The sequence below is a fragment of the Lissotriton helveticus genome, chromosome 8 (genome assembly GCF_964261635.1).
Source record: "Lissotriton helveticus chromosome 8, aLisHel1.1, whole genome shotgun sequence".
Classification (NCBI taxonomy): domain Eukaryota; kingdom Metazoa; phylum Chordata; class Amphibia; order Caudata; family Salamandridae; genus Lissotriton; species Lissotriton helveticus.
Window position 1 is genome coordinate 1,487,432,921 of NC_136069.1, and position 24,966 is coordinate 1,487,457,886.

A 24,966-nucleotide genomic window follows, 5' to 3' on the forward strand; every position below is an offset into this window, starting at 1 on the left:
GTGAAACATCTTATAGCCATCTAGATTAATCTCCTTTAGTAGCCAGGTCTCCTGGAAGCATAAAATGTCAAAACTATATATAAAATCTATCCAGATAAAGTTATGTACCTTTGATTGCAAACCAGCAATATTCCAAAAGAGCACACGAATCCTGTCTGAAACATATGTATTTAGACCATCAGGAGCAGTGGCTCTGTTGGTATATTCCTTATTCTCGCTGCCTTCAAAGGCATTTGTTAAACTTACGATACTGGTCTCATCAATCAATACATTTATCAATTCCTCCCTTTTATCTTTTGTCCCACTCTGAGCCAAGATACATCCTCCATCTTCGCTCTCTAAAACATTTATGCTAAATTTTGGAGGTGCTACTTTTTCAACACCACTATGCTCATTGCCATTATCTGAGAGTCAATCGTTCTCGTCCAAGGATTGGAGCGGCAAGAAGCTATTAGACACCTGTATATTATATGCCTGCTTGCTTATGCTCTGCGCGTGGGGATCCCTATCCCTATTCTCTATACCATTTAGAAGGTCCTGGTTTATAGAAATGCCTGCTTCCAGGTTGCTATTATTATTGCCCGTCCGTCAGAAAATTTCCCGAACCAGGGAGAGAACTACACAGTCCCCTTAGACGCATTTGCCAATTATACCCACCCAAGGCACGCGTCTAACCATTTTAAAGGCTAAGAAAATATCCATAGTTAAACCTGTTCTAGTTCCCAGGCAGTGGATTGTCCTGTTCCTTAGTGTGTCCCATGTTTACTTTTCTCCTTCAAACAACATGGGAACGTTTGCCAGCACCACTGTATATGGTTGCGCTGCGGGAGGAAAATTTAGTATTTGGTGTTTCCCTAGGTGTTCAGACACTTTTTTTTCTTTCCAGGTGTTAGGGCCCATTTCCCTCTGTTGTCTATTATCCTGTCTTTTATCCATTCTATCGCTACTCTTTTCTGTTGATTCACTACCATTCACTAGACCTCTGGTATGCGCAGCATTAGGTATTTTTTTGGGCTCGGTAGCCGACATAGTATGATCCCCTCTTTTTACCTGCTTTCCAGGGGGAACAGTATTAACTAATGTGTTCGGGCCATGCGTTTTAACAATGTCTCCCTTTTTCTCTGCTTCCTTTTTGTTTCCTTTATTATCCACTATAAGGGGCCTATTTTGATTCTCCATTAGTAATGTCAAACCCTGTCCCATCTTTACTAGTCTTGACTCTATGGCGCCAATTGATTGTTTGATATATTTACTTAAATCAATCAGTTCATTGGCTAAACTATTTGTTTCTGCGTCCCATGACCCCCTTTTTTGGTGGGTTTCCTGCCCGCGCCTTTATTTTTGCATTATGCCGAATTGCCATTCCACCTGTTTGTTCTTAACTATAATTATCTGCAAGGGGAGCTCTGGTGGAACTTTATGAATCACAACCTGTGGGCTTCCGGACACAGTCTTTGATTTTGGCATGCAGCATCTTTTGGGTGGGGAGACGGCTCCGTATCCAGGTCACTGGCAAAAATCTCATCGCTAGTGACCTTCATACAACCACTTATGAACTCCCCACTGGGGTTTCCTGGTGGTCCCTTCTCCCCAACCTCTTCGCTCTCCGTCTCTGGTATATTAATGATCTTATTTGTGATAGCTGCATCCTGTGGATCCCTTTATAGCGACTCCTCAACCATAGATATTTGCTTGTCTAATTCCCCAACTGCTCCCTTAAGATAATTCAAAATGGTCTTATTCACATTTACTTGTTTACCACCTGGTTGCCCCGAGCTCATATTTTGTAGCTTTCTCTTCCCCATAATACCGCCTCCTGTAGTTAACGTACTAAAATGCGCTTTCCACTTCTAGGTGCACGGTGTCCGACTATAGTTAACAATGCTAATCTGGTCAATAGTAGCAGTAATTGTACCCCCTTCCTTATCAATCACAAAGGGGGAACAAGGACAGGCAGAATTAGATGTAGTCAATGGTTAAACATTCAATGTTCTCGTTAATGAATTCTGAGGTTAAAGCATACATACAATCCGGAACAAGGACCAAGGGACCTGGCCCAGCCCAGCCGCCTCCGGACTCTGACGGGTTAAGACGGGCCCGGTCTTGGCCCGTACTGAGCCCGCGCGCGTCCCGCACTGCGGGACCGTCTCTGATGTTAAATAGCGTCCTCCAGGGAGCGGGCTGAAAGTGTTGGTGTACTGGGCTAGAGTCAGGGACTGTGAATAAAGATCCAATTACCGCCTCGTTGCAGAGCGGTCTCCCGCACTGCGGGACCTGCTCTGATGTTAAATAACGTCCTCCAGGGAGCGGGCTGAAAGTACTGCTGTGCTGGGCTAGAGTCAGGGACCGTGAATACAGATCTAATTACCGCCTCGTTGCAGAGCGGTCATTAACTGAGGAAATCAGAATATTTTCAAGCCAATACTGTGAACCACAAGTATGGAATAAATTTGATAAAATCATTTAAAAAGTTTGAAAAGGCTCAAGTCAGTTGTCGGTCCCTTCTACTTTTCATTTCAGTCTTCTTCATTACAGAAAAATATTTATTAGTGCAACTTGTAGAGCACACGGCTACCTCCAACAGGCAGTCAGTGTAGGCTGTGCAGGCGGCGGTATATGGTGGCAGAGTGGCACATTTTTAATGAGCCTGGCGGCCGCATTCTGTATGACCTGCAACTTTCTAATCAGGTAAGCTGGGAGACCCAAGTATAGGCTGTTGGCATAGTCTAACTTTGAGGTGATCAGTACGTGAACCACTGTTTTCCTACAATCCATTGGTAGGACGTGAAGGAATCTCTGCAGGGTTTTTAGCTTCCAGAAACACGAGGATGAGACTTGGCATATCTGGGCTTTTCCCGAAAGGGTGGAGGCAAACTTAAACCCTAGATTTCTAGCAGATGGGACTGGAAGAGGGGGAAGAATAAGTTATGTTGGCCACCAGTGGTCAGCTCGTGCAGGGGACGGCTGATTGAAAAACAGAACTTCTGTTTTATCCGTATTTAGCTTAGAACAGTTGTCAGTCTTCCAAGATGAGATGGTAATCAGACACTGTTTGAAGTTGGAGAAAGCTGCCTCAGAGTGATCCCTGAAAGAGAACACCAGCTGGGTGTTGCCAGCATACGAGACCACCTGTTGCTCGACAAGTGAAGCAAGTGGGGCAAGGTAAACATTAAAAAGGGTCAGGCTCAGGGCCGAGCCCTGGGGGACTCCGCAGACAAGTGGGGGAGCGGAGTAGACATGGGGGCGTAGAAGGATTTTCTGGAAGCGGCCCTCACGAAAGGAGCGGAAACAAGTTAAGACAGTACCCCTCACTCCCGTCTGCTCAAGCCTCTCAAGTAGGATCTGGTGTGAGACCGTGTCAAATGCTGCAGACAAGTCCAGCAGCACTAACATTGCACAGCTACCATGATCCAAGGTTCCACGTATTGCTTCCGCCACCTCAAGCAGAGCTGTCTCTGTGCTTAACCTGACCTAAATCCTGATTGAGAGTCATGGAGGAGGTTGTTAGATTCAAGATATGCTTATAGTTGTCTTTGCACTTCCTTCTCTAGGATGTTGGCTGGTGCTGGCAAGAGGGAGATAGGCCTGAGTTTGTTTAATTCTGCCGGGTCTGCATCTTCTTTCTTAAGGATTGGCTGGACCAATGCAGTTTTCCAGATAGATGGATAGATGCCTGAGTGTAAGGATGCATTCCAAATCTGGTTAAGTGAGGTAAAGAGTAACGGGGCGAGTAGTGTAAAAAACGTAGCCGGGCATGGGTCAATCGGAGATCCAGATTTGACTTTGATCAGTTCTTTAAGGGACTCATCGGAGCTGAACTGGTGAAATTCAGACCAGGCATCTGAGCAGTGAAGACTAGGTGGGGGCAAGGTTGGAGCTCCTGTCGGAGTGAACTCAGAGTATATTGCCTGAACTTTCTCCTGAAAGAAGCTGGAAAGATCTTCACACAAGGTGGCTGAAGGCGCTATTGTGCTTTTCAAGGCCTCTGGCTTTATAAAGCCCTGAACAATCCTAAAAACGTCTTTGACAGAGTTGTCAGAGGATATAATTTGGTCAGCAACAAAGGCCCTAATGGTGTAGCGTTTGAGTTTATTGATTATTTTTAGTGCTGCTCTGTAAGCGCTCTTAGTCTCTATGTTGTATGTTTTTCACCATACCCGCTCCAGATTCTTACAGAGGCCTCTCTCCATATGGAGTTTGGCTGTGAACCAGGGGGCGGAAGGTTTTTTTCTGGCCATTTTTCGTGTTTTTAATTGGGGCTATTTTGTCAAGGGCTGCAGTAACCCAGCAGTTGAAGGTGGAGGCATCGTAATTAGGCTTCCCTGTGAGCAGTAGAGAGGTTTTTGATAGTGCTGGCTCCACAGACTCAGGGGAGACTTTCCTACAATTCCTTCTATCTTTGTATTTTGCTCTCGCTGGATCCTTGTAGCAGGAACCAGCGAGGTGTAAGGGGAATAGGGTCTTCCACTTTTAAAGTAGAGACATTAGTGAAGATCAGATCTAACATATGGCAAGCTTTATGAGTGGGAGGAACAACCTTTTGGGTAAAGTTTAATCCCTTTAGGGAGTCGGACAGCTGGGAGGCCAGGAGACCGCTGTCATTGTCCACATGGACATTGAAGTCGCCTAGGACTATAAAATTCTTGTGTCTCAGTGAAAGATCTGCAACCAAATCGCAAAGCTCCAGCAGCTCAGAGGACTCAGAGTCCGGGGGTCTGTAAACCAGCAGTCCTGCCACAGCATAAGATTTTAATACTGAAAGACATTGCTTCAATTAGTCTGGTCTGTTCAATTCTTTTATGTGAGATCTCCCAGTGATCTCTTAGGATCACGGCAAGCCCGCCACCCACTGCCTATCCGGTTGGCGGTTATTATTCGGTAACCTTCTGGAATGGCCAACAGTATATCAGGGTTAGAGCTTTCTCTTAACCATGTATCAGTAAGAAACATGTGGTCCCAGGTTTTTGACTCAAGTGTAAGCCTGATGTCTTCCCTATGTTTGAGGAGGGATCTACAGTTGATTAAATATGCGTTAATATTGGACCCAGCGGCTGGAGTGTGTGCTATGGCTGACATTGCCGTACTATTGCCCTTGCCTCCGCTTCCCAGGATCTGCCTTTTATCAAGTACAAAGGAGCATGCCTTACAACACAGCTCCTGGCCATATCCCTCTAATTCCAGAGTACATGGACAAGACATGCTGGCCGCGGCAACCTCTTGAGTACAGCTCAAGCAATTGGTACCTTGACCAGAAAGGTTCTTGTTGATGGTTCAGAAAGGGCAGCATGAATGGCTCTGGACGCGGGCCGGGCGCAGACGGGCTTGCCTTTGGCGCACCTGCTGTGCGTCCGCTGTCCCATCTGCTTTAAATGGGCAGCACGTGTTAAAACAAGCTGCGCCCACTCCACCGTCAGAGTACAGTTGAGCAGAATGTTGCTGCCAACCCTGCCCTCCACATAATCAGTAGCCTGCCGCGGGGGACCACGACGAGTGGCAGGTAAGAAACCTCACCCACTGTGCAAATTGCAATCAATTTTAAAAAGATTTAAAAAGTTTCAGAACACATGCTAAGAACAAATGCCTTCAACCCCAGAGAGTTTCCCCACTGACAGTAGCCGCGAGAGCAGTCCTACCGGGATTCGCTGCGTGTCCTCTGTCCAGCTGCTTTAAACTGGAAGGGCGCGTTAAAACAAGCTCTGCTCACTCCAGCATCAGAGTGCAGCTGAGCAGAATGTTGCTGCCAACCCTGCCCTCCACACAATCGGCAGCCTGCCGCAGTGGACCGGGATAAGTGGCAGGTAAGAAGCCTCACCCACTGTGCAAAGTGCAATCAATTTTAAAAAGATTTTTAAAAGTTTCAGAACACATGCTAAGAACAAATGCTTTCAGCCCCAGAGAGTTTCCCCACTGACCAACTGGGAACAGAGTACCCTGCAAATACTTGTACAATCAGAACCAAGAATCTTTTTTATATGCAAGGAAGCATGTAATTAGGCCTGATGAAATCTATGTAATTTCCTTTTCAGAAATTATTCAAAATGGCCCCAAAATTGGATGTAATTACGTTTTATTGGGTAAAATGCTGGTCTATCATTTTGCCCTATTTTTATAACCCAATTCAGCCTCATATCCATGTTGGTCGAGGTGATGTGTTCACGGTAATCAATAGTGCAATATCGTAGGTGCTCATATGTGATTGGATAGTCAGCTCAAGGGGATGGTGCAAGTTATGCTTTAAGCAGTTATAGCACTGGTGATGCCATAAGTTATGTAATCAATGTTGTCACTTATGATGTCATCAATGCTGTTGCGTGTGGTGACATTTGCATGCAAATGGAGGTGATAGCTATGTTCAATGGTTTAACAAATTTGAGTCCGAACAATAACTCCACTCTTAATTGTGTTTTTCCAGTGAATTTCAATCATTTTTTTAAACAGATTCATTTGAAAATAAATATTTCAGTTGTGATTGGTGGTAAATGTATTTTTCTTCTTTTTGTAAACTTTATTCAAATTGTAACTGTGCCTGTTTGTTGGAAAAAGAAACAACATATTAACTTAAGTTTTATTATTTTGCTCTAGCTAAGTATCTCAGTAACTGGTTTTATTATTTTTTTAATTTTATTTTACCTATCCCTTTGTCTGTTGACCCACCCACCCTACCGCACCGCTCCTACCTGTGCTGGCCGGTCCTGGTGGTATGTGTACAAATCTGCACCTGCATTGGACACCCTCTGCCTCACTCTAATTGTACTGCCATTGGAGCACTTCCCCAGATCCCTGATGGCGGCCCTGAGTGCTTCTAGCCCATTACATGCATCTTCATGAAAATTGTCATAGCAAAAATTAGCTGACTTGTTTGATAGAGTGCCACATTTCATGTATAATTAGGGTCAAAAGTTATAGGGAAATCAGAAAATGCTTTTTCAATGGAAAGTGCAGCTGAACCATAAATATACGGTGCCGACCGTCACTTTGTAATATATGTACAGATGTCGCAGACACTGCCAAATACAGCCCCCAAACAAATCATATCTAATTTATCTGGTGTTATTTCAAAAGCGAGTAGAAATAGGGAATCAAAATGAATTACTACAAGATTAATCTCCTGAAATTAATCTCATCCCAATTTAATTAATTTTCTCAAAATTAACACAAGGAACAATTTCTGTGTGCTTTTGTAGATGGTCTAATGTTCCTTCTTGGTAGACTTGGGTTTAGCAGAAGAAGCCTTGTGGGAATTGTGAAAATGAATGTGTTCCATGGTCGCATGTACTCCACTAGCTTCCTTCACCACGCAACTTCAGACGCTACATACAGTGCAGCGTACATCTTGCAAGCCTTGTGTATAAGAGGATATGTTGTGAAAGGATTATTCACTAACAATTTCAGGTTAATAACTCACAATACAAAATACATGTAAAACTTGAAATTTGCATTAGAATTGTACAAGTTATGTTAGGAAAAAATTACACAGTTTACCCCCTCACTTTCTTTCTTTGTTCCTGCCTGTACCGCCACTTTAAGACACTGATTTGATGAAGGTACAATTCAGTACTTACTTGTATGAATGTTTTACATTTGAATATTTGCGTTGGTACCAATTCATCCATTGTGTTTGTGATGAATTAAAAAAAATTAAATTGCTGCTTGCTCTACTTCCCCTTTTCTTTTGGTGATTCTTAATAGATAGGTTCAGAGACATCTGAAGTATCTGCACAATCAACTTGTGCCAGTCTTTGAGACTTTTAAGCATTTCTTTTTTCATAGATGTATATAGTGTATAACTTTATGGAGGAAAATGGAGGCTTATAGGGTTGGACTTGTGGTCTACAAATATTATGTCTATCTTAAACAGGGTTCACACCCTGAGGAAGTTCAAATATTTACCTGCAACTTCCACTTCCATCCCTTAACTGTCCAACTATGGTCATTCACCACAAAGATGCATTAGTCCTACAAAGGAGTGTCCTGTGTGTGACATGAGTAGGGGAACTGTGAAATTTAAGTATACTTCTCCCCCATTGAAATACTAAATGGGCTAGATGCTAAAGGGATTAATTTACCAGTTAACTAAAACGAGAGTGTCATATAAATATTAAGTAGAATTAGTGATAAAATTGAGTCATCTTCACTGAGGACAGACTCAGACATGTCAGGTTAATAATAAATACAATTAACAAAACTTGCTCTGATAGTTCACCTGTATCAAATTACTTCCACTGTCATCTAGCTAGTCTAAAATAAACATTAGGTGGTGTTGTGATGATGACATAATTACAACTATTTAATGCACTTAGAGTAGATCAAAATGTATTTTTTACAAATGGCCTCTTCCTCACCAGTGTGCTAAAAAAGGTATGATCAATTTTGTATACTTGTGATGAAATGTCATCATCACTTAAAGTAAATGGTTAAGACATGAGAATGCCCATTGGGACAGTGGTAGTATAGAAACCAATTCGTCAATTGTGTTGCACTCTCAACCAAAAGATGACAACAATCACAAATACTGATATTTTTATTGATGATCTTATATACAAACTATCAAATGTTACCTGTGTGAACTAAGAAAAGTGTGCTAAACTTCATAACTAATGTAATGGAATCATTAAAGGAAAGCCCCCAAATGCCAGAGACGTTCTAATTGCAGCTTACAAGAAAGCCACTGAAAAGCATCAGCTGATAAAAGGGAAAAAACGAAAAACAGGGGTTGCATAAATGCATTTCTATACACAGATCACAAACACGATCCAATAAAGAAATATTTCATGTGGTTCCGAAATGCACACTCATGTTGATCTCCAAGTCAAGAAGCAGAATAGTCTTCAAAAGAACGTCTGAGTTTACATGGAGAGGTTTGGTCAAATGGAAAATGGTGCATCGTGAATGAAACTTCTTGATAAATTATTACCATCTACACTCATTTTTTATTTTTAGGTTTTGCACCATTTGTGGAAAATATATTGTATGCATGGCAAGAAAGGACCCTGCTGTGTGAACAAGTAGTGCAGTTTGATGTTGATTGCAATATAGGTTTTGGATTTCGTTAATGTACTATTGGAAAAAAGAATCTGTCTTCAACTTCTACATGAAGAAGAAAGCATTTCAACTCCTTGCTAAAAGTTCTCAATCTAGAGAAATATAAACTTGGTTTGCATTTTCAGAAGAACAAGCTACTTACCTTCGGTAATGCTATTTCTGGTGCATACTCTATCGAAACACAGATTCCTCTGCAACCATGCATAGGTTTGAAAGGTGTCCACATTTGGATGTAATGGAAGCAGTGTTTATTAAATAAGACCAAGTTAACACCCCATTGTGGCATCACAAACGGTGTGGGATGGTACATGTGTGGCCAAACCTTTAATAAATCTCATCACACAGGTGAACTGAACCTCGTTGGTCTGGTAAACAAACATAGGCCAAAATGGATGAGCAATAATATTTTACAGTTCCCACTGCAAGGTCTTGCAGCGCTAAAGACAAATCGCACTAAAACATGTCTGACAACTTTGCTTTAAATGGGTCAATGTCCCAGGCACCACACCAGGTAACGATCCTCTTCTAACACCCATGGATTTCATGAAGTGGCATCTGGTGGTGAGGATTTCATCTACGACCTCAGGCGGCAGATCAAAAGCAATTAGCTGCCACCACCCAGTCTTCATTCATGGAGGTGTAAATTGCTTAGGTTTGGGTAGAGAACTCTGCCCTGCTGCTGAGACAGGAGGTCCTCCTGAAGAAGTAGCCTCATCGGAGAATATATGCTAATGCTCATTAACTCCAGGTATCATTCTCTCATGACCCAAACGGGAGCCTTTAACCAATTACGACCTGGAGAACAACTTGTGGTCACACAAGGGTAGAGAGATCCTTTACAAACTGAAAAGAAAGGGGATGCATACTCCCTATGCAATAACCAAAATGTAAATAGTATCCTCCCTTATAAACCAGTGTACCTGTACTCTGCCGCCCTCAGTGGTGGGGAAAGGAAAAACCTTTTTAATATATAAACCTTTCCCACTCTAGTAGTGGTATGCTTCATCATCGGGTTCACCCTGACTCCTATAGGTCAGGATGGGCTCGGACATATTCCAGGGAGCTCTTTTGAGTATTGGTTTTTCTTGGGGGTTAAATATTAGATAAAAGAATTCCTCATTCCCCGCATGCTATCCCTTTATTCGTGGGGTAAGTGGGAATGGTTAAAAACTATGAATAAATGGGGCAATCAGGATATTGTGGTCCTATGACCCTAACCTAAAAACGCTGACATCCATACAGGTCTTGGGCATTCTTCGGGGCAATACCAGAGAAAAGAGAAATATCCCCCAGTGACGCACGCCTGTAATTTTACAGGTGGATGCGTAGCGTGAAAAGATAATCTTGAGCATGCCAAAAAGACCAGTGTACTTGCTGTGTATTGGAAGTACCCCAGCAACAAATACATTTTACTTATCAGGGGGCGGGCCTTCTAGTCAAACTAGCATCAAGGGTCCCTACCCTCAGCAAACTTGGTCATTCGTCCGCTCTCACTGGCTGACCTGGAGCCACCAGGATGAGTTGTGCCACGACTTCAGTGATCTTCTTCAGAACTCCTGGCAGGAGAGGTAGTGACTCAAAGGTGTACAGGAGTCCCATTTTCCATTCCAGCCAGAATGCGCCTCCTAACAAGCGTTTTTGCGGAAACACAACATATCTGAAATGTTGACACTGTAAGTTCTCTATGATGGCAAAAAGAGCTAGCCAGGATTCCTCCCACTGAATGGAAGAGGACATCCACCACATTGGGATGCAGAAGCCACTTGTGATCTGCCAGACAACGTCTGCTTAATTCATCCTTACTGGCAGTCAGGGACCCTGCCAGGTAGCTGACGATTAGACAAATACTCAAATGTTCTAACCCACTCCAGAGGCACAAAGCCCCCGACACAGGGCCCAGGACCCCACTCTGCCTTGCTTGTTGCAGTACCATTTGAAAGTGGTTTCGTCCATGAGAATCTACATACGCCTTCTCTTGATGGGCGATAAGAAAGCCTTCAGGGCTAGATGAATGGACCCTAGCTTCAGTAGGTTGATGTGGAGTTGGCCCTCCATTGGACACCAGAGTCCTCTGTTCTCCACCTTTCTCAAGTGAACCCCACTCTCACCAGCAGGGATTTGCCTGTCACCGCTGTAAGCATTACGTGAGAAAGGGAGAGTGGGCTGTGGCAGGACTGAGTGTTTTTGGTCAGTCACCATTTCTTATCTTGAGCAGTCTTCTACAAGACCTGGATGGTGCCAGAAAGGCAGCCTTTATGCTGGGTCCACTGGAATTGCAGGTTCCACAGCAGGGCTCGCATGCATGTGCCACCTGATGTGGTTGGCCAACATGATGCATGAAACTAAGAGGCATCAGAGCCACCCTTACCTGGAATGAGCCTGAAACATCGGGAGCGAAGCACCATAGTCCTTGACTTGATGCTGTGGATAAAAAGCTCTGAACTCCACCATGTTAAAGGGTCACACCAGTAAATAGAAATCTATGTGTAAGAACAAGGTGGGTCTTTGACACATTTATGAAGAAGCCCAATGATCTCAAAAGTTCCATTACTGTCAGGATGTTGACCATGCCTCACTGTGGCGAGCCCACCTTCAGCAGTCAGTTGTAGAGGTAAGGAAAACAGGAACTTCCAGCCTCCAAAGATAGACAGTGACCACCATCATCACTTTCGTGAACACTCAGGGGGAGCCAAAGGAGAGCACGGCAAATTGGAAAGGCTTCTGATCCACCTTGAACCTTTAGTTAATGCCTGTGGGACTGTTGGATGGGTATATAAAATATGTGTCCTGCAAGGTCAAGGACACCTTCAAGTCTGCTAGTTCCACAGCAAATAGGATCTGAGCCAATGAGAACATTTTGAATGTGTCCTTACACATGAAAGTGTTCAGGGGTCAGAGGTTCAAGATAGGCTGTAGGCCCCCATCCTGTTTTTGTGAACAGGAAATATGGTAACAACCCCGGTCTTTCACTAAGTATGGTAACCCCCTACCTAGCACCCATGGCGAGAAATTGACATACCATCTGTAGCAAGATGGACATATAATCTGCTGAAATTTGTTCTGGTATGGTAGGGATACTGGATGGGGAGGAGAGAAAAGGTAGGGCATTGCTTGTTTGAGCAATTTGCAAGATCCTTCTGTCAAAATGGATGGATCACCAAAATATGAGAAAATGCTGAATCCAGCAACACAATGGTTGAAGGTGCTGTTTAAGGCAAACTAAAGCATTTAGTTGACCATTGTAGGAGAGAAAGAAGGGGCAGAGGCACTTTTCTTGCTGCATATGCATATGCAGCCTTGAGTGGACTGATATGTCTGCTCCATTACTGCTTGAGAAGGCTGTCTACACCTATATATCAGCCCTCTGGACTCACCCCTAACTTTCCAGAACTGGTGCAGACATTTTCTGGCAGAAGTTAACAGTCCCAAAGAATGCATTGTAGCTCTAGCATTGTTACAATGTTCCAAAGTAGAGTCTTAAAACACACAAACGAGAGATACCCTCAAATCCGATACGGGAGAGGGTGAGAAGTTACAAAATAATTTTGGTCCCACTACACAAACCTTTGGCAAGTCACTCAGAAATCTCCTCTCGCCTGCCACAGTAAGACTATGGGAGGTAAAAAGCTACTTGTAGCACACAAACCAGTCTTACTATAAGACACAGTGGTAGTCAACGATGTAAATTAAAAACAAAGAAATACCTTTATATAACACAACACATATAGAGCACAATCACTGCCATAAGAGCACTAAGTTATAATGCACAAACCGATATTGTTGATTAAAAGTGATTCAATTTTATTCTTAAAAACAAGGTATTGCCTTGTACACCGTTCCATACATGACATTGGCAAATTAATACAAGAAATTACAAAAAAAACATAAATGTCGACGCAGCGTTTCGGTGCTTTTTTTTGAAGATATGACACCTTCTTCAGGATGTTTTTTTTCTATAAAGAAATGCACATATTTAATACACAGGCTCTTATATACAGAATGACATTTAGGTGCTATTTAATCTAAAACACATTAGAAACCAATTTGAAAATACTTTACAATATACAGTGGTGAACTCCTATGTAGTACATTTAAAACAGAGATACCCTCTGAGGCCTATTCTTGTCATGATCGTAATGGCTTAGGGATAGATCAAAAGCATTCATCACTCAAGACAGTGATTGATCTATTTACATCAACATCATTTAAAAAACGAATCTACACATATTACACAGAAGGGCAAACAAATACATACCTCTTATCTGAGAAATAGTCTTGTTAATTTAGACACACACGGCCAAAGCGTAATAGCACTGCTGGCTAATTCCATAGAACAATTTATTCATGTAGTACCTATATTGTGAAACAAGGATAGAAGTGTCCTTAATATCTAATTAAATTCTAAACTACTGTCCACAGTGTTAACAGACTGTTTTCAAACAAAGCATACCTTTAGAATGAGCAATCCTTCATAGATATAACGAAAGCAGAGACAATGTAGTTCCTCACTTGACGTTGATACAGACACTTCGTGAATATGGTTATCACGCTAGGTAGACAGAAATACACAATATGTAATGAAAAAAGTCCTCCCAGGTCAATTGATACGAGTGAAAATCAAAATGTCTAGATAACCATAAACTACCTTAATAAAAGTGAATGCACTGATGTCCTTAATTTTACAGTCACAACAGATCACGTCTCGGCATCATTCAGTATGCCTTCATTTCCTAATTCAGTCCCACCTCATATAGTTAGGACAGTCTGTAAATAAAAAATGGCACTATTAAGAATTGCATCTAACTCATTGCTCCTAAAGCACCAGTACAGGCAAATACACCTAGTGTGGAGAGCTGATATGACTCTGCTATTTATATATCTGTGTGAAAACTCTCAAAATTACGAGGGCGATATTCACCCCATAAACCACCTACAATAACAGCCAAGGTGGAGCATACCCGTTGGGCTAATTCACAATAACTACCGCACTATACTAGAGCTAACGACCTCCTCCCTTAAAACGAGATCACCAGCCTCTCAATGATCAAAAGGAAATATAGTATAATACAGTCCTATCTTGCTGGGTAGCGAGTAATTGAATCATTCGTACTCTAACTAACGTGCTGGGCTGGGCAAAACGAGGTCATAATAACCCCCCCTATACTAGCAGTCTTGTGGCATAGCGTTCATACCTTCATTGTTTAGAGGATCAGTCTTGTAACTTCCGGGCAATCACACGTTTCCGGGTTGCTGTATACTTAGCAACATCATAATGGGTCTCTTATGTAGCGACCTATCTCAGGTCAAAGGGCAGGTTTGCACGCTCTAACTTCCGAGATTTCCTATATAACATTTTATTCAAGTATTATTTAATGTGAGAGGCTATGGCCAATACATTTATCTACCATTCTATGTAAACTGAATATTATCCAACTTCACGTTCGATTGCCCGGAAGATACAAGACTGATCCTCTAAACAACGAAGGTATGTAAGGTATGTACGCTATGCGGCAAGACTGCTAGTATAGGGGGGTTATTATGACCACGTTTTGCCCAGCACGTTAGTTAGAGTACGAATGATTCAATTACTCACTACCGAGCAAGATAGGACTGTATTATACTATATTTCCTTTTGATCATTGAGAGGCTGGCGATCTCGTTTTAAGGGAGGAGGTGGTTAGCTCTAGTATAGTGCAGTAGTTATTGTGAATTAGCCTCAACGGGTATGCTCCACCTTGGCTGTTATTGTAGGTGGTTTATGGGGTGAATATCGCCCTCGTAATTTTGAGAGTTTTCAAACAGATATATAAACAGCAGAGTCATCTTCGCACTAGGTGTATTGGCCTGTACTGGTGCTTTAGAAGCAATGAGTTAGATGGAATTCTTAATAGTGCCATTTTTTATTTACAGACTGTCCTAACTACATGAGGTGGGACTGAATTAGGAAATGAAGGCATACTGAATGATGCCAAGACGTGATCCGTTGTGACTGTAAAATTAAGGACATCAGTGCATTCACTTTTATTAAGGTAGTTTATGGTTATCTAGACATTTTGATTTTCACTCGTATCAATTGACCTGGGAGGACTTTTTTTCATTACAAATTGTGTATTTCTGTCTACCTAGCGTGATAACCATATTCACGAAGTGTCTGTATCAACGTCAAGTGAGGAACTACATTGTCTCTGCTTTCGTTATATCTATGAAGGATGCTCATTCTAAAGGTATGCTTTGTTTGAAAACAGTCTGTTAGCACTGTGGACAGTAGTTTAGAATTTAATTAGATATTAAGGACACTTCTATCCTTGTTTCGCAATATAGGTACTACATGAATAAATTGTTCTATGGAATTAGCCAGCAGTGCTATTACGTTTTGGCTGGGTGTGTCTAAATTAACAAGACTATTTCTCAGATAATAAGAGGTATGTATTTGTTTGCCCTTCTGTGTAATATGTGTAGATTCGTTTTTTAAATGATGTTGATGTAAATAGATTAATCACTGTCTCGAGAGATGAAAGCTTTTGATCTATCCCTAAGCCATTACGATCATGACAACAATAGGCCTCAGAGGGTATCTCTGTTTTAAATGTACTACATAGGAGTTCACCACTGTATATTGTAAAGTATTTTCAAATTGGTTTTTAATGTGTTTTAGATTAAATAGCACCTAAATGTCATACTGTATATAAGAGCCAGTGTATTAAATGTGTGCATTCCTTTATAGAAAAAAACCGTCCTGAAGAAGGTGTCATATCTTTAAAAAAAAGCACCGAAACGCTGCGTCGACTTTTATGTTTTTTTTGTAATTTCTTGTATTAATTTGCCAATGTGATGTATGGAACTGTGTACATGGCAATACCTTGTTTTTAAGAATAAAATTGAATCACTTTTAATCAACAATATCGGTTTGTGCATTATAACTCAGTGCTCTTATGACGGTGCTTGTGCTCTATATGTGTTGTGTTATATAAAGGTATTTCTTTGTTTTTAATTTACATCGCTGACTACCACTGTGTCTTATAGTAAGACTGGTTTGTGTGCTACGAGTAGCTTTTTACCTCTCATAGTCTTACTGTGGCAGGAGAGAGGAGATTTCTGAGTGACTTGCCAAAGTAGAGTCTGCCTTCTGTCTGAAGAGGCAAAACCTATCAAACGGCATGTCCATTAGCTAAGACTGTATTTTGCCAGAGAACCCGGTTGACCTCATCTAGGCATGTCTATGAAGGACAATACTGATACCAACAGCCCTCCAATACAATCTATAGTAGCCGTGCCAGTGCGGATAACATACTTGATCGCTTTATGCTCATCAGGTGTAGTCTGAGCCCGAAAGGTCCAAAGATCCTCCCAGATAGTCTGTAACATCTCACTGGCCATGTCCAAAAGAGTATGTGTGAATCAGCCCAGCAGACAGAATGCATTTATGGATCACAGTGCCAAGCAAGCAGAGGAAAGCATACGTTTTCCAAAGGTGTCAGCCCTTTTGGATACACTGTCAGAGGATTCATTGGAAATGAGTTAGGGTTTACCTTACTGGTTGAGGTTTGTACAATTTGGCTATCTGGGGTGGGGTGTTTGGAGAGAAAATCTGGGTCATCAGGTGCCTAGGTTACCATAGGAGTATCTGTGAGGTATCATTAAATAAAAGGAAGGGATGAGCTTTTGCTGTAGGATTTCCACCAAACCATTTGCCTTAATCTCAGCGGCGGACTGCTGCAAATCTAGTACTTTGGCTACCCTCAGAACCACCACTGCAAACAAGGCACTTTCTTGCATTGGTGACCCATGTGGCAAGGTAAACTCTGTTTCAGCCGAGGTAGCAATTCTGCTTGCATTTTGTAAATCATGAGATAAGGTATCATCAGTGTATTGTGGGGGAATCCTCCTTCTCATTATCATGATAACAATTCTGGGGTCTCTGCTCTGGCACAGGGTCAGAATCTGAGCCCAAAAGAAAATGCAGCTACTGTCGATAGCTGTGATGTGGTAGTGGCAGACGGTTAGAGTCAAGGGGCAACATTTGCACTTTTGTAATTTAACAGTGCAATATCGGTTGAGCATGAGCTGTTAGTTCGCAATCTGATATTGGTGTCAATACTAGATTATTCACCGGCACTGGTGTCAGTGTGGCAGGCCTCAGGTCTAGGGTGGAAGCCTGTACTGTATAATGTATTGGCTCAGTAACTGATCCAGGGGGACAGAGGGCACCTGCAAGGGACCCTCCAGCGGTAACCCAACTGGAAGCCTCTGTGGTTCTTTGGAGGCCAAAAGTGTACCAGAGGGAACTAAAAGTGCATGGAAATTTTTAGAAGGGCATCTTTGAAAGACTTTATCTGATGCATGGTCAGTGATGGCCCGGGAGTCCAAATGTACACCAATATTATCTGCTGGATCGGCTCTGTGGCCGGTGGACCTTCTCTTTGGAGTCAGAATGTTCAGGACAGGGTTTATGTTAAGCTTTGCTTCATCTTGCTTGTGTACTGCAGACTAGAAAGCAGGAAGTGGAACAGTTGTGGTAATGGCATCATCACCAGGACAGGGCCCACCCCACAACTTGGAGTGGGAGTAAATCTAAGCAAAGACCACAACTCCTTCTTGTGTTCAGTGATATCACACTTTATCTGCCAGCCTCAAAACACCACCAGGTCCATGAGGGTGTACTTACCACATGACTTTATGTTCTGTTCTGAGCCCTTACAAAACAGTCACATCTCATGTGTCTGACATCTGCTTTCAGAAGTCATAGCACGGCTTGAATCCTGTCATTTTTGATGGAGACATCTTGCCCTACAGTCAGGAGCAGAGCTTCGGATCCTCATTGGAAGGAGCAGATAAAAAGGGAATGATGTCAGCGTTCAGGGGTGATGCCACCTAACGCTGTGCTGCAAAAAATCTCTGGATCCGGTCTGGTGGCTGGGAGAGACTCAAAGATGAGGAGTCTGTGATAAGAAATATGCATCAAAAATATATTTTTTGCTTAATCTGAAAACAGATTACCTATGCATTGTAGCTTCTGTTGCAATGCATAACACACTGTAAATATCAGTATCAGGGATACAATAGATACTTTGAAAGCAACAAAACCAAAATTGGTCAAATTGTCGAAATTATGTGCACCAAATATATATATATATATATATATATATATATATATATATATATATATATATATATATATATATATATATATATATATATATATCACGTAAAATCCTTTCGTAAAAAGATGAGAGGCCACAAGGGGAGTAGGGAACAGACAAGCCGTTTATTTCAGGAGTCCCAGCAATGGCGGATGCATTTCGGCATGATAGCCTTCTTCAGCGCCTTACACTGAAACGAACCTCTCCCTAATGAGCTCCTCCTGTGTGTAAATACCTGCAGGTACCTGAGTTCCCTCCCCCTGATGCAATCAGCAAAGCAATGGCAGCCCGTGTTGATTGTTACGGACTCCAAATCCCAGCATGCACAGTCTTGGCATAGTCAGGTAGCTGGTGTGGGGGAGTGGAAGTAAATGATGGATTGGTACCCGCTGCAGGAGGGTGGGGTGATCGAAGAACAACGAAAATCACGGTGCCAGTCCTGTGTCCCCTATAGCTGCTGCAGCCAATCCTCCAGGTTAGACGAAAAACAGGGGCAGTCAAATGAGAGACATCATGCCCCATCGAGATGAAATATCTCAGTCTGCTTCCTCCGGCCTGTGATTCTTGGCGGACCTCTGGAATATCGATCCCTCGATTTCAAAAAAGCTGCGAACAGCGTGGTGCCAGTTTAATCCTGGCTCACTTGATGCTGCAGGGCCATCTCTTCTCCGCGTCTGGCAAGCGCAGTATATACCACGTAAAATCCTTTCGTAAAAAGAGGATATATTTATTGCAGGTAACTCCTTACCAATTCCCTTTATCCACGAGAAAGAAAGAGTGCGGACCACGATAGCTAGTTGGCTGCAATGTTATTTTATTTCCATACGAGGTGCAGCAGCAGCCATGACGCGTTTCGTCCCTCCAATATATATATTGCCATCTTTCACCCACAGTTTATTTTTGTACATTAATGCACCTCCCCATCAGCCAAAGAGCCAATGATACATACATGCAAAATGTATGGACACATGGACAGAAACTTACATACAAAGTAAAACACCTACATATATATGCACACACAAAATAACATTTATATAAACTTCTAAACACACAACACAATAGATACAGGCACTCCTGTGCACAGACACTAACATAAAATCATGTATGCATGCATGTACAGTCAACACATATAGAGGCATCCAAAGACAAAACCAACACAGAGAGTGAGACATACATACAAGGATAGCAAGCCTAGTTGCAGACAACATGCACTTGTGCGCGCATCCACCTTTGTTTGCGTGCATGCCTCAAAACACTTCTTGTCTGTGACAGTGTGTGTGGTGTCTGTGAAGGTATGTAAGCCTCTCTGTGTTGGCTTGTACACCACTACACATTTTGCTTGTTTATGCATGAATAAATGTATGCTTGTTGAAGCGTGTGTCTATGTTGCCCTGCGTGTGTGACTTTCTACCAATGTGAGTCTGTATGTGCAAGGATATTTGCAGGTCTCTTGCATGGTCTGCAAGAACCTAGATATTTTGGCATGTATTCATCTATTTTATGTGCCTCTCTGTTATGCACTAGAAAACAAAGCACAACCAATGCATATTATTTAGACTTCTCCTGTGAAATACATGCTGACACGGGCAAATTGTGCTATACTTCTGCTATTGCTCCTTTGCAGTAAAAAAAAAATACTGCAAATTGGTTACAACCCCATTGCATTAAAGCATTTATTAATATGATGAAAATTACTTCTCGCCACATCTAAATGCAAAGCATTCAGCTCTAACATAGGGGTGCAGGGAGCTGAACTAACTCTTTTATTTTAAAATATTCAACCAGGACCTTAAAGCACTGGTAGGGTAATCAGTTTAATTGCACAAGAAGACTAAATTAACTCTCCTGGTCTGAGAGGTCTTATTGTGCTGGCATTCTAAATAATTGGGATAATCCTCGTCCATCAAATCTCTAAATCATTTGTTTCAATTCTGGCAGAGTTGAAAGAGATATTCATCCTTCCAAAGTTGATACAAGCATCCCACATAAGGGGCCTGATTGCGAGTGGGTCGGTGAATTCTGACCCGTGTATAAACCTCTGTTTACGCATGGGTCGGAATTACGGGTTTGAAGGAATTTAAAGCAACCAATTATTATCGAATGCATTAAATGACGCAACCTTCATTACATTTCAAAATGTAACAGGGGAAAGCATTCAGTATTCATGCGGATTTTGGTGCATTAAAGACCACAATCTGCATTTAATTCCCCAATAACTCATAACAGGTGCTAATTATTGCACCCGATAAATAAGATACCCTGTGGTGTCATTGTTTATCAGGTGCGATAGCTAGCACCTAAACTTGTAATCAGGTGCTTAGTTGGGTATTATCAACACTATTTATTTTAGCACCTGTATGGAATTGTGTCAATTGTGTTTGTGTAGTAATGGTTGTTATCATCCAATAATGTTTATGTAGACAACTGTGTAGTATATACGCATTTGGAAAGGATGTTTTGCTGATTTTATTATTTTTTGCAGAAAATAATTGGTGAGAAATACCACGCACTGAATTCTCGTCTTTCTGTTGGGCGACCGAACTGGAAAACTTTATTTCAGGAGCTTGCCAAATGTAACAGACAGTAAGTAACAGTACAGATTAACCAAGAGGCTGTATATTATAAACAAGACAATGTGGTGCATGTCTTAAATCCAAGAGGCCCAATTTATATATAAAAAAAGTAAAATTGCTTGTCATTTGTGGCAGCTCTTATGTTTCAGCTACTGGGCTGATCTTTTTATCTTTCAGATTAACCACTTTAGATACATATCCCTGTTGCAAACAGCGTGTATTTGTTGAGTCTAACCACAGTGAACTGGTTTGTAACGAATACAAATCCATGCAGACGAGCCCCAAATATATCTACACAATGCATTTCCAAATATATATGAACAGTGTTTGTAAAAGCCCTTTCTGTAACTCATGTAAAGTTCTGCTTGCCACCAATGGTAGTCTTGGACGCTTAGTTAGGAGGCACCAAAGATTGGGAAGGAAGAAGGAAAAAAGGAAAAACTCTTCAGCAGGAACCACAACAGATATTGCAGTTGGTTGAGAATGATTCGTATGAGGAAATCTTTTTGTGAGCTGCAGTGGCGGCCGACACAGAACGGGGTTGGCAGTGTGATTGGTAAGCACCCAGGCTCTCCTGACCAATCACAATGTTGCAATGCAGCGTTGTGATTGGTATGAGCGCCGTGGTTCGGCGCTCAGATGGAGATTGGAGGCCTGGACATGTTCTCCACGCAGGCTGTAATGCAGCCTGCATGGAGAACATGCAAAGTGCGCATGACTGTTTGGCCAGCCCCATAGGGACGGCCAAGCATTCATGCGCACTTTGAGTGGAGAGCAGAGCAGTCTTGCCCACAAAGAAGTTAAATGATAATAACAAGTTTTTTTATTTTTCCTCTCCTCACACTGCCTAATAGCAGCGAGGTGACGCTCGTTCGCCTTAGCGGAGCAACCGCCACTGGTGAGAGCGTAAATGTGTGGTTGGGCCCCAATCTATGCACCCAAGTACTGGAACAAAATCCCTGTGTCTATTAAGACCGCCTCAAAGCTGTTCAACTTAGGAAAAAGTTGACAAACTTCTATTAAGAGCATTACATTACAATGCATTAACAGTCTACAAAACAGCTATCTTTCCTATCACTTGGTGACTGCTTACTTCCTTTTGGCCATGTAAACTTCTCCACTGCCTTTTGGCTTCGTTCTCGCTATAGAAATACCATATGCATAACTACAAACATATTGGAAGAACTCTAACAAACAACACTTTCAAGGGGCAAACCAATTTTTCGGAGTGGGGTTCTAATTCATTGAACACTCCCTGCCCTCTAAATAGTATAAATGGCTTAAACATGATTTAAAATTCATGCAATCCTGAAGTAATATGATTTTGGCCAATTATCATTCTACAATTACAGGAGACTGCTTTTCTTTGTTTCGTTGCATTTGGATGCATAAGAACTGAATGCTCATACATGTCAGATACCTCTGGGAAACACGGTTGAATGGTTGATGGAAATGCCCATAATACCGTTTCAAAATCAGCATGCAATGGGCATTGCTGAGGGGCAAGGATCTACTGTGCATGCACACAGTGTGCCTTAGGCTAACATCACATGGTGCATTATATTTAATACTGCACCATGTTCAGTACTTGCAATAAGATACTTTGTTACAAACCCCTAAAGTCCATACTCATTTACATTGGGTATAAATATATCACACAACTTGTAAGAATTTTTTTTCACATTTCGCACATAAGTGAAGCAAACATTTCCAGTATACTTCTTTATTTTTCAAGAAAATTCAATGTGATCTAATTTGGTCATTTGAGAATTGATTTTTCTCCCTAAACCTAATTCTTTTTGAGTACCTAATTTTAATTAGGTGTGCAGAAAATATAAAAAAAATTGCAGTTGCAAAAGGCGGATCCTGATTTGCTGGACATTTACATTTACAAATTAACTTTGTTACAGCTGAAAATCCACTAGCGTGCAGATTTTCTGCATTACTAAACTTAACGTTAAGTATGGGAACGTTTCCCATGATAAAAACTGTGGGATGGCAATTGTAAAGAAGCGAAAGCATGCAAAGTTGCAACGTGGGAGTATTGACAAATCAATGGGTTTTCACACGCTGTTTAGGCACCTATGTTTAGTTCCAGAAATACTGGTAAAAGTGAGCAAATTGTATATGAAAAGATTTAAACAGCCCTATATTTCATGAGAGTGCTGGGGAATGGATTTCTCCATGATGACAATGATTTTTCTGGTGGGCAGATAAATAAGTACATTAATATGTGCGATAATGCTCATATCCACAATACAAACTCTGGTATTAAAATGTTTTTGTCTGCTCAGCAATGATGCTCATTCTGTAGGCCTGGGGCAATTAATCTGCCAATGGGTTACAACTGCAAGTGCAACACCGAGGCAGTCAACGATTTGTTTTGTGTTTTTTTGTTTTGAGGTCAGGTTCTCGACGAGACCTTTTAATTTTAGTAAAGTAATATATGCAATATACTTATATGGGCATTCAGCAACCCTTCTTTATTTAGTGGTCTGCTGTGATGCCATTCACATATTTCTTTCACCCACTACAACATACAGCAGGTTAGTCCACGTCAGCCCTTGGCTAACTCAACTGTGAGTGACGGCATTCTGCTCTTTCACCAGAAGCCCATTGTTGGAAAGTGGATTATTATTAGGGTTAAATATATACCTGCCACTGGCAATAAGGCCACTAACACAGTCTAGGGTTCAGAATAGGTCTCAGAAAATGATTCCCAAGCTCAACCCTTGGTAGCTTAGCTGCAAGCAGGCAGGTTTAACTTCAGAGACAGGTATGTAAAGCATTTAAAACACCAATTCAGTAAATAATTAAGACACAACACAACAATAGGAAATATGTGTATCTTTAAAATAACACCAAAATGAAAAAAGTCCAATGTAGGTAACCAGAGATATGAATTTAGCACTGTATGGCACTTAGAAACTTATCGCGCCTAGGACATCTGGTCACGCTAGACCTGGACAAGTCAAAGTTTCAGGCCAACCGCGATGGAGCCAGGCTCAGCTATCCCTCCTGGTAGACCTCGGTCAAAGTTTTTACCTTCTGACTTAAAACTTTTCTTGAGCATATTCTCACGTGGTTCCTTGATGCTTTTCGCCAGGCAGGGACGAATCTGGAGGGCAGGCCGGCTTGTGATTGAGGGTCGCCGGCTAGGTTGGCCAGGTCGAGTCAGTCCACTTATGGAGCTTTTCCCAAAGTTGCCCTAAACTTCTTCCACTTTCATTCAGTCAGTCAAATATCTTTATTCGGTTTATGTGCAAACCATAAAATCATTCTAAAAAACAGTTTATATTAGCAAATATAAATCCCTAATATATAAAACACAGTCAATACTCATAAATACATATAAAATCAATAAATGAAAATGGGACAAACTGATTACATTTTAACACAAAAATAAAAGTATACATGTCATCTTGTTAATAGTGAACTCGTACCTGCGACCTTACGTCAAGTTCGTCTATCCCTGAGGAAGAAGGCATGGACCTTTGAAACGCGTCGGAAAGCATAAAGACGAACCCTCGGCCTTTTGAATTTTCCAGAGGCTTTCACATGGACCTGTGAGCTATCAAGCACGCTGCTGCCAATAAACGCCTGTTTGTGAAACCCCCGTGAGTGTGGTGTGTTCTGTAACACGGGAGCTGTAATGATTATAAGATATTAAGTTATTTTCATCAGGGTTCTTACAGCTGCAGATAAAAAATTAGCAATGTTAACAGTTTCCCATTCATTTGTCAGCATTTGCAAATAGAGAAGGGCTGGTCTCACTTGCATAAAACCTTTGTTAATTAAAATTGGAAAAATAAAACGCTTCCTAATGACAGTAAGGTGCTCACAGAAAAATATGAAGTGTATGGTATCCTGCCTCGAGAAGCTATCGCAGGTACAGGGCCCAAGGTCATCTACCTTCTTCCAACCTTTCTGTTCACCGAGGAGAAAATGAAATTGATTAAGTCTAAATCTGATCAATAAAAAACGGTGATTGGTATTTGTGACAAAGCCTAAATATGGTTCCATGGATAGTGTTGTTTTACATAGCTGGTGGGCCCTTACTGTCACCTTTTCCAGCTCTCTCTCTTCTCTATCCGTGGTTGCTAAGCGCAGGTATGTTTCCTTGGACCATTTTATATCTCCCTTCTCGAGTGTTTCTGGGGAGTTATATAATTCTGGTCTACCCAGCTTAACTGACAGCTTCTGGACGTATT

General features: G+C 41.7%; 1 protein-coding gene across 6 annotated transcripts in view; it reads left to right on the top strand.

The window, feature by feature from the left end:
- NOX4 (NADPH oxidase 4) overlaps positions 1-24,966 on the top strand; it is an 840,225-nt gene that overhangs the window by 776,991 nt on the left and 38,268 nt on the right. For all 6 annotated transcript variants that reach the window (XM_078658423.1, XM_078658420.1, XM_078658421.1 and 3 more), the window contains one exon: positions 20,665-20,765. In XM_078658423.1, coding sequence (XP_078514549.1) covers positions 20,665-20,765 — 101 coding nt within the window. The remainder of the gene's footprint in view (positions 1-20,664; positions 20,766-24,966) is intronic.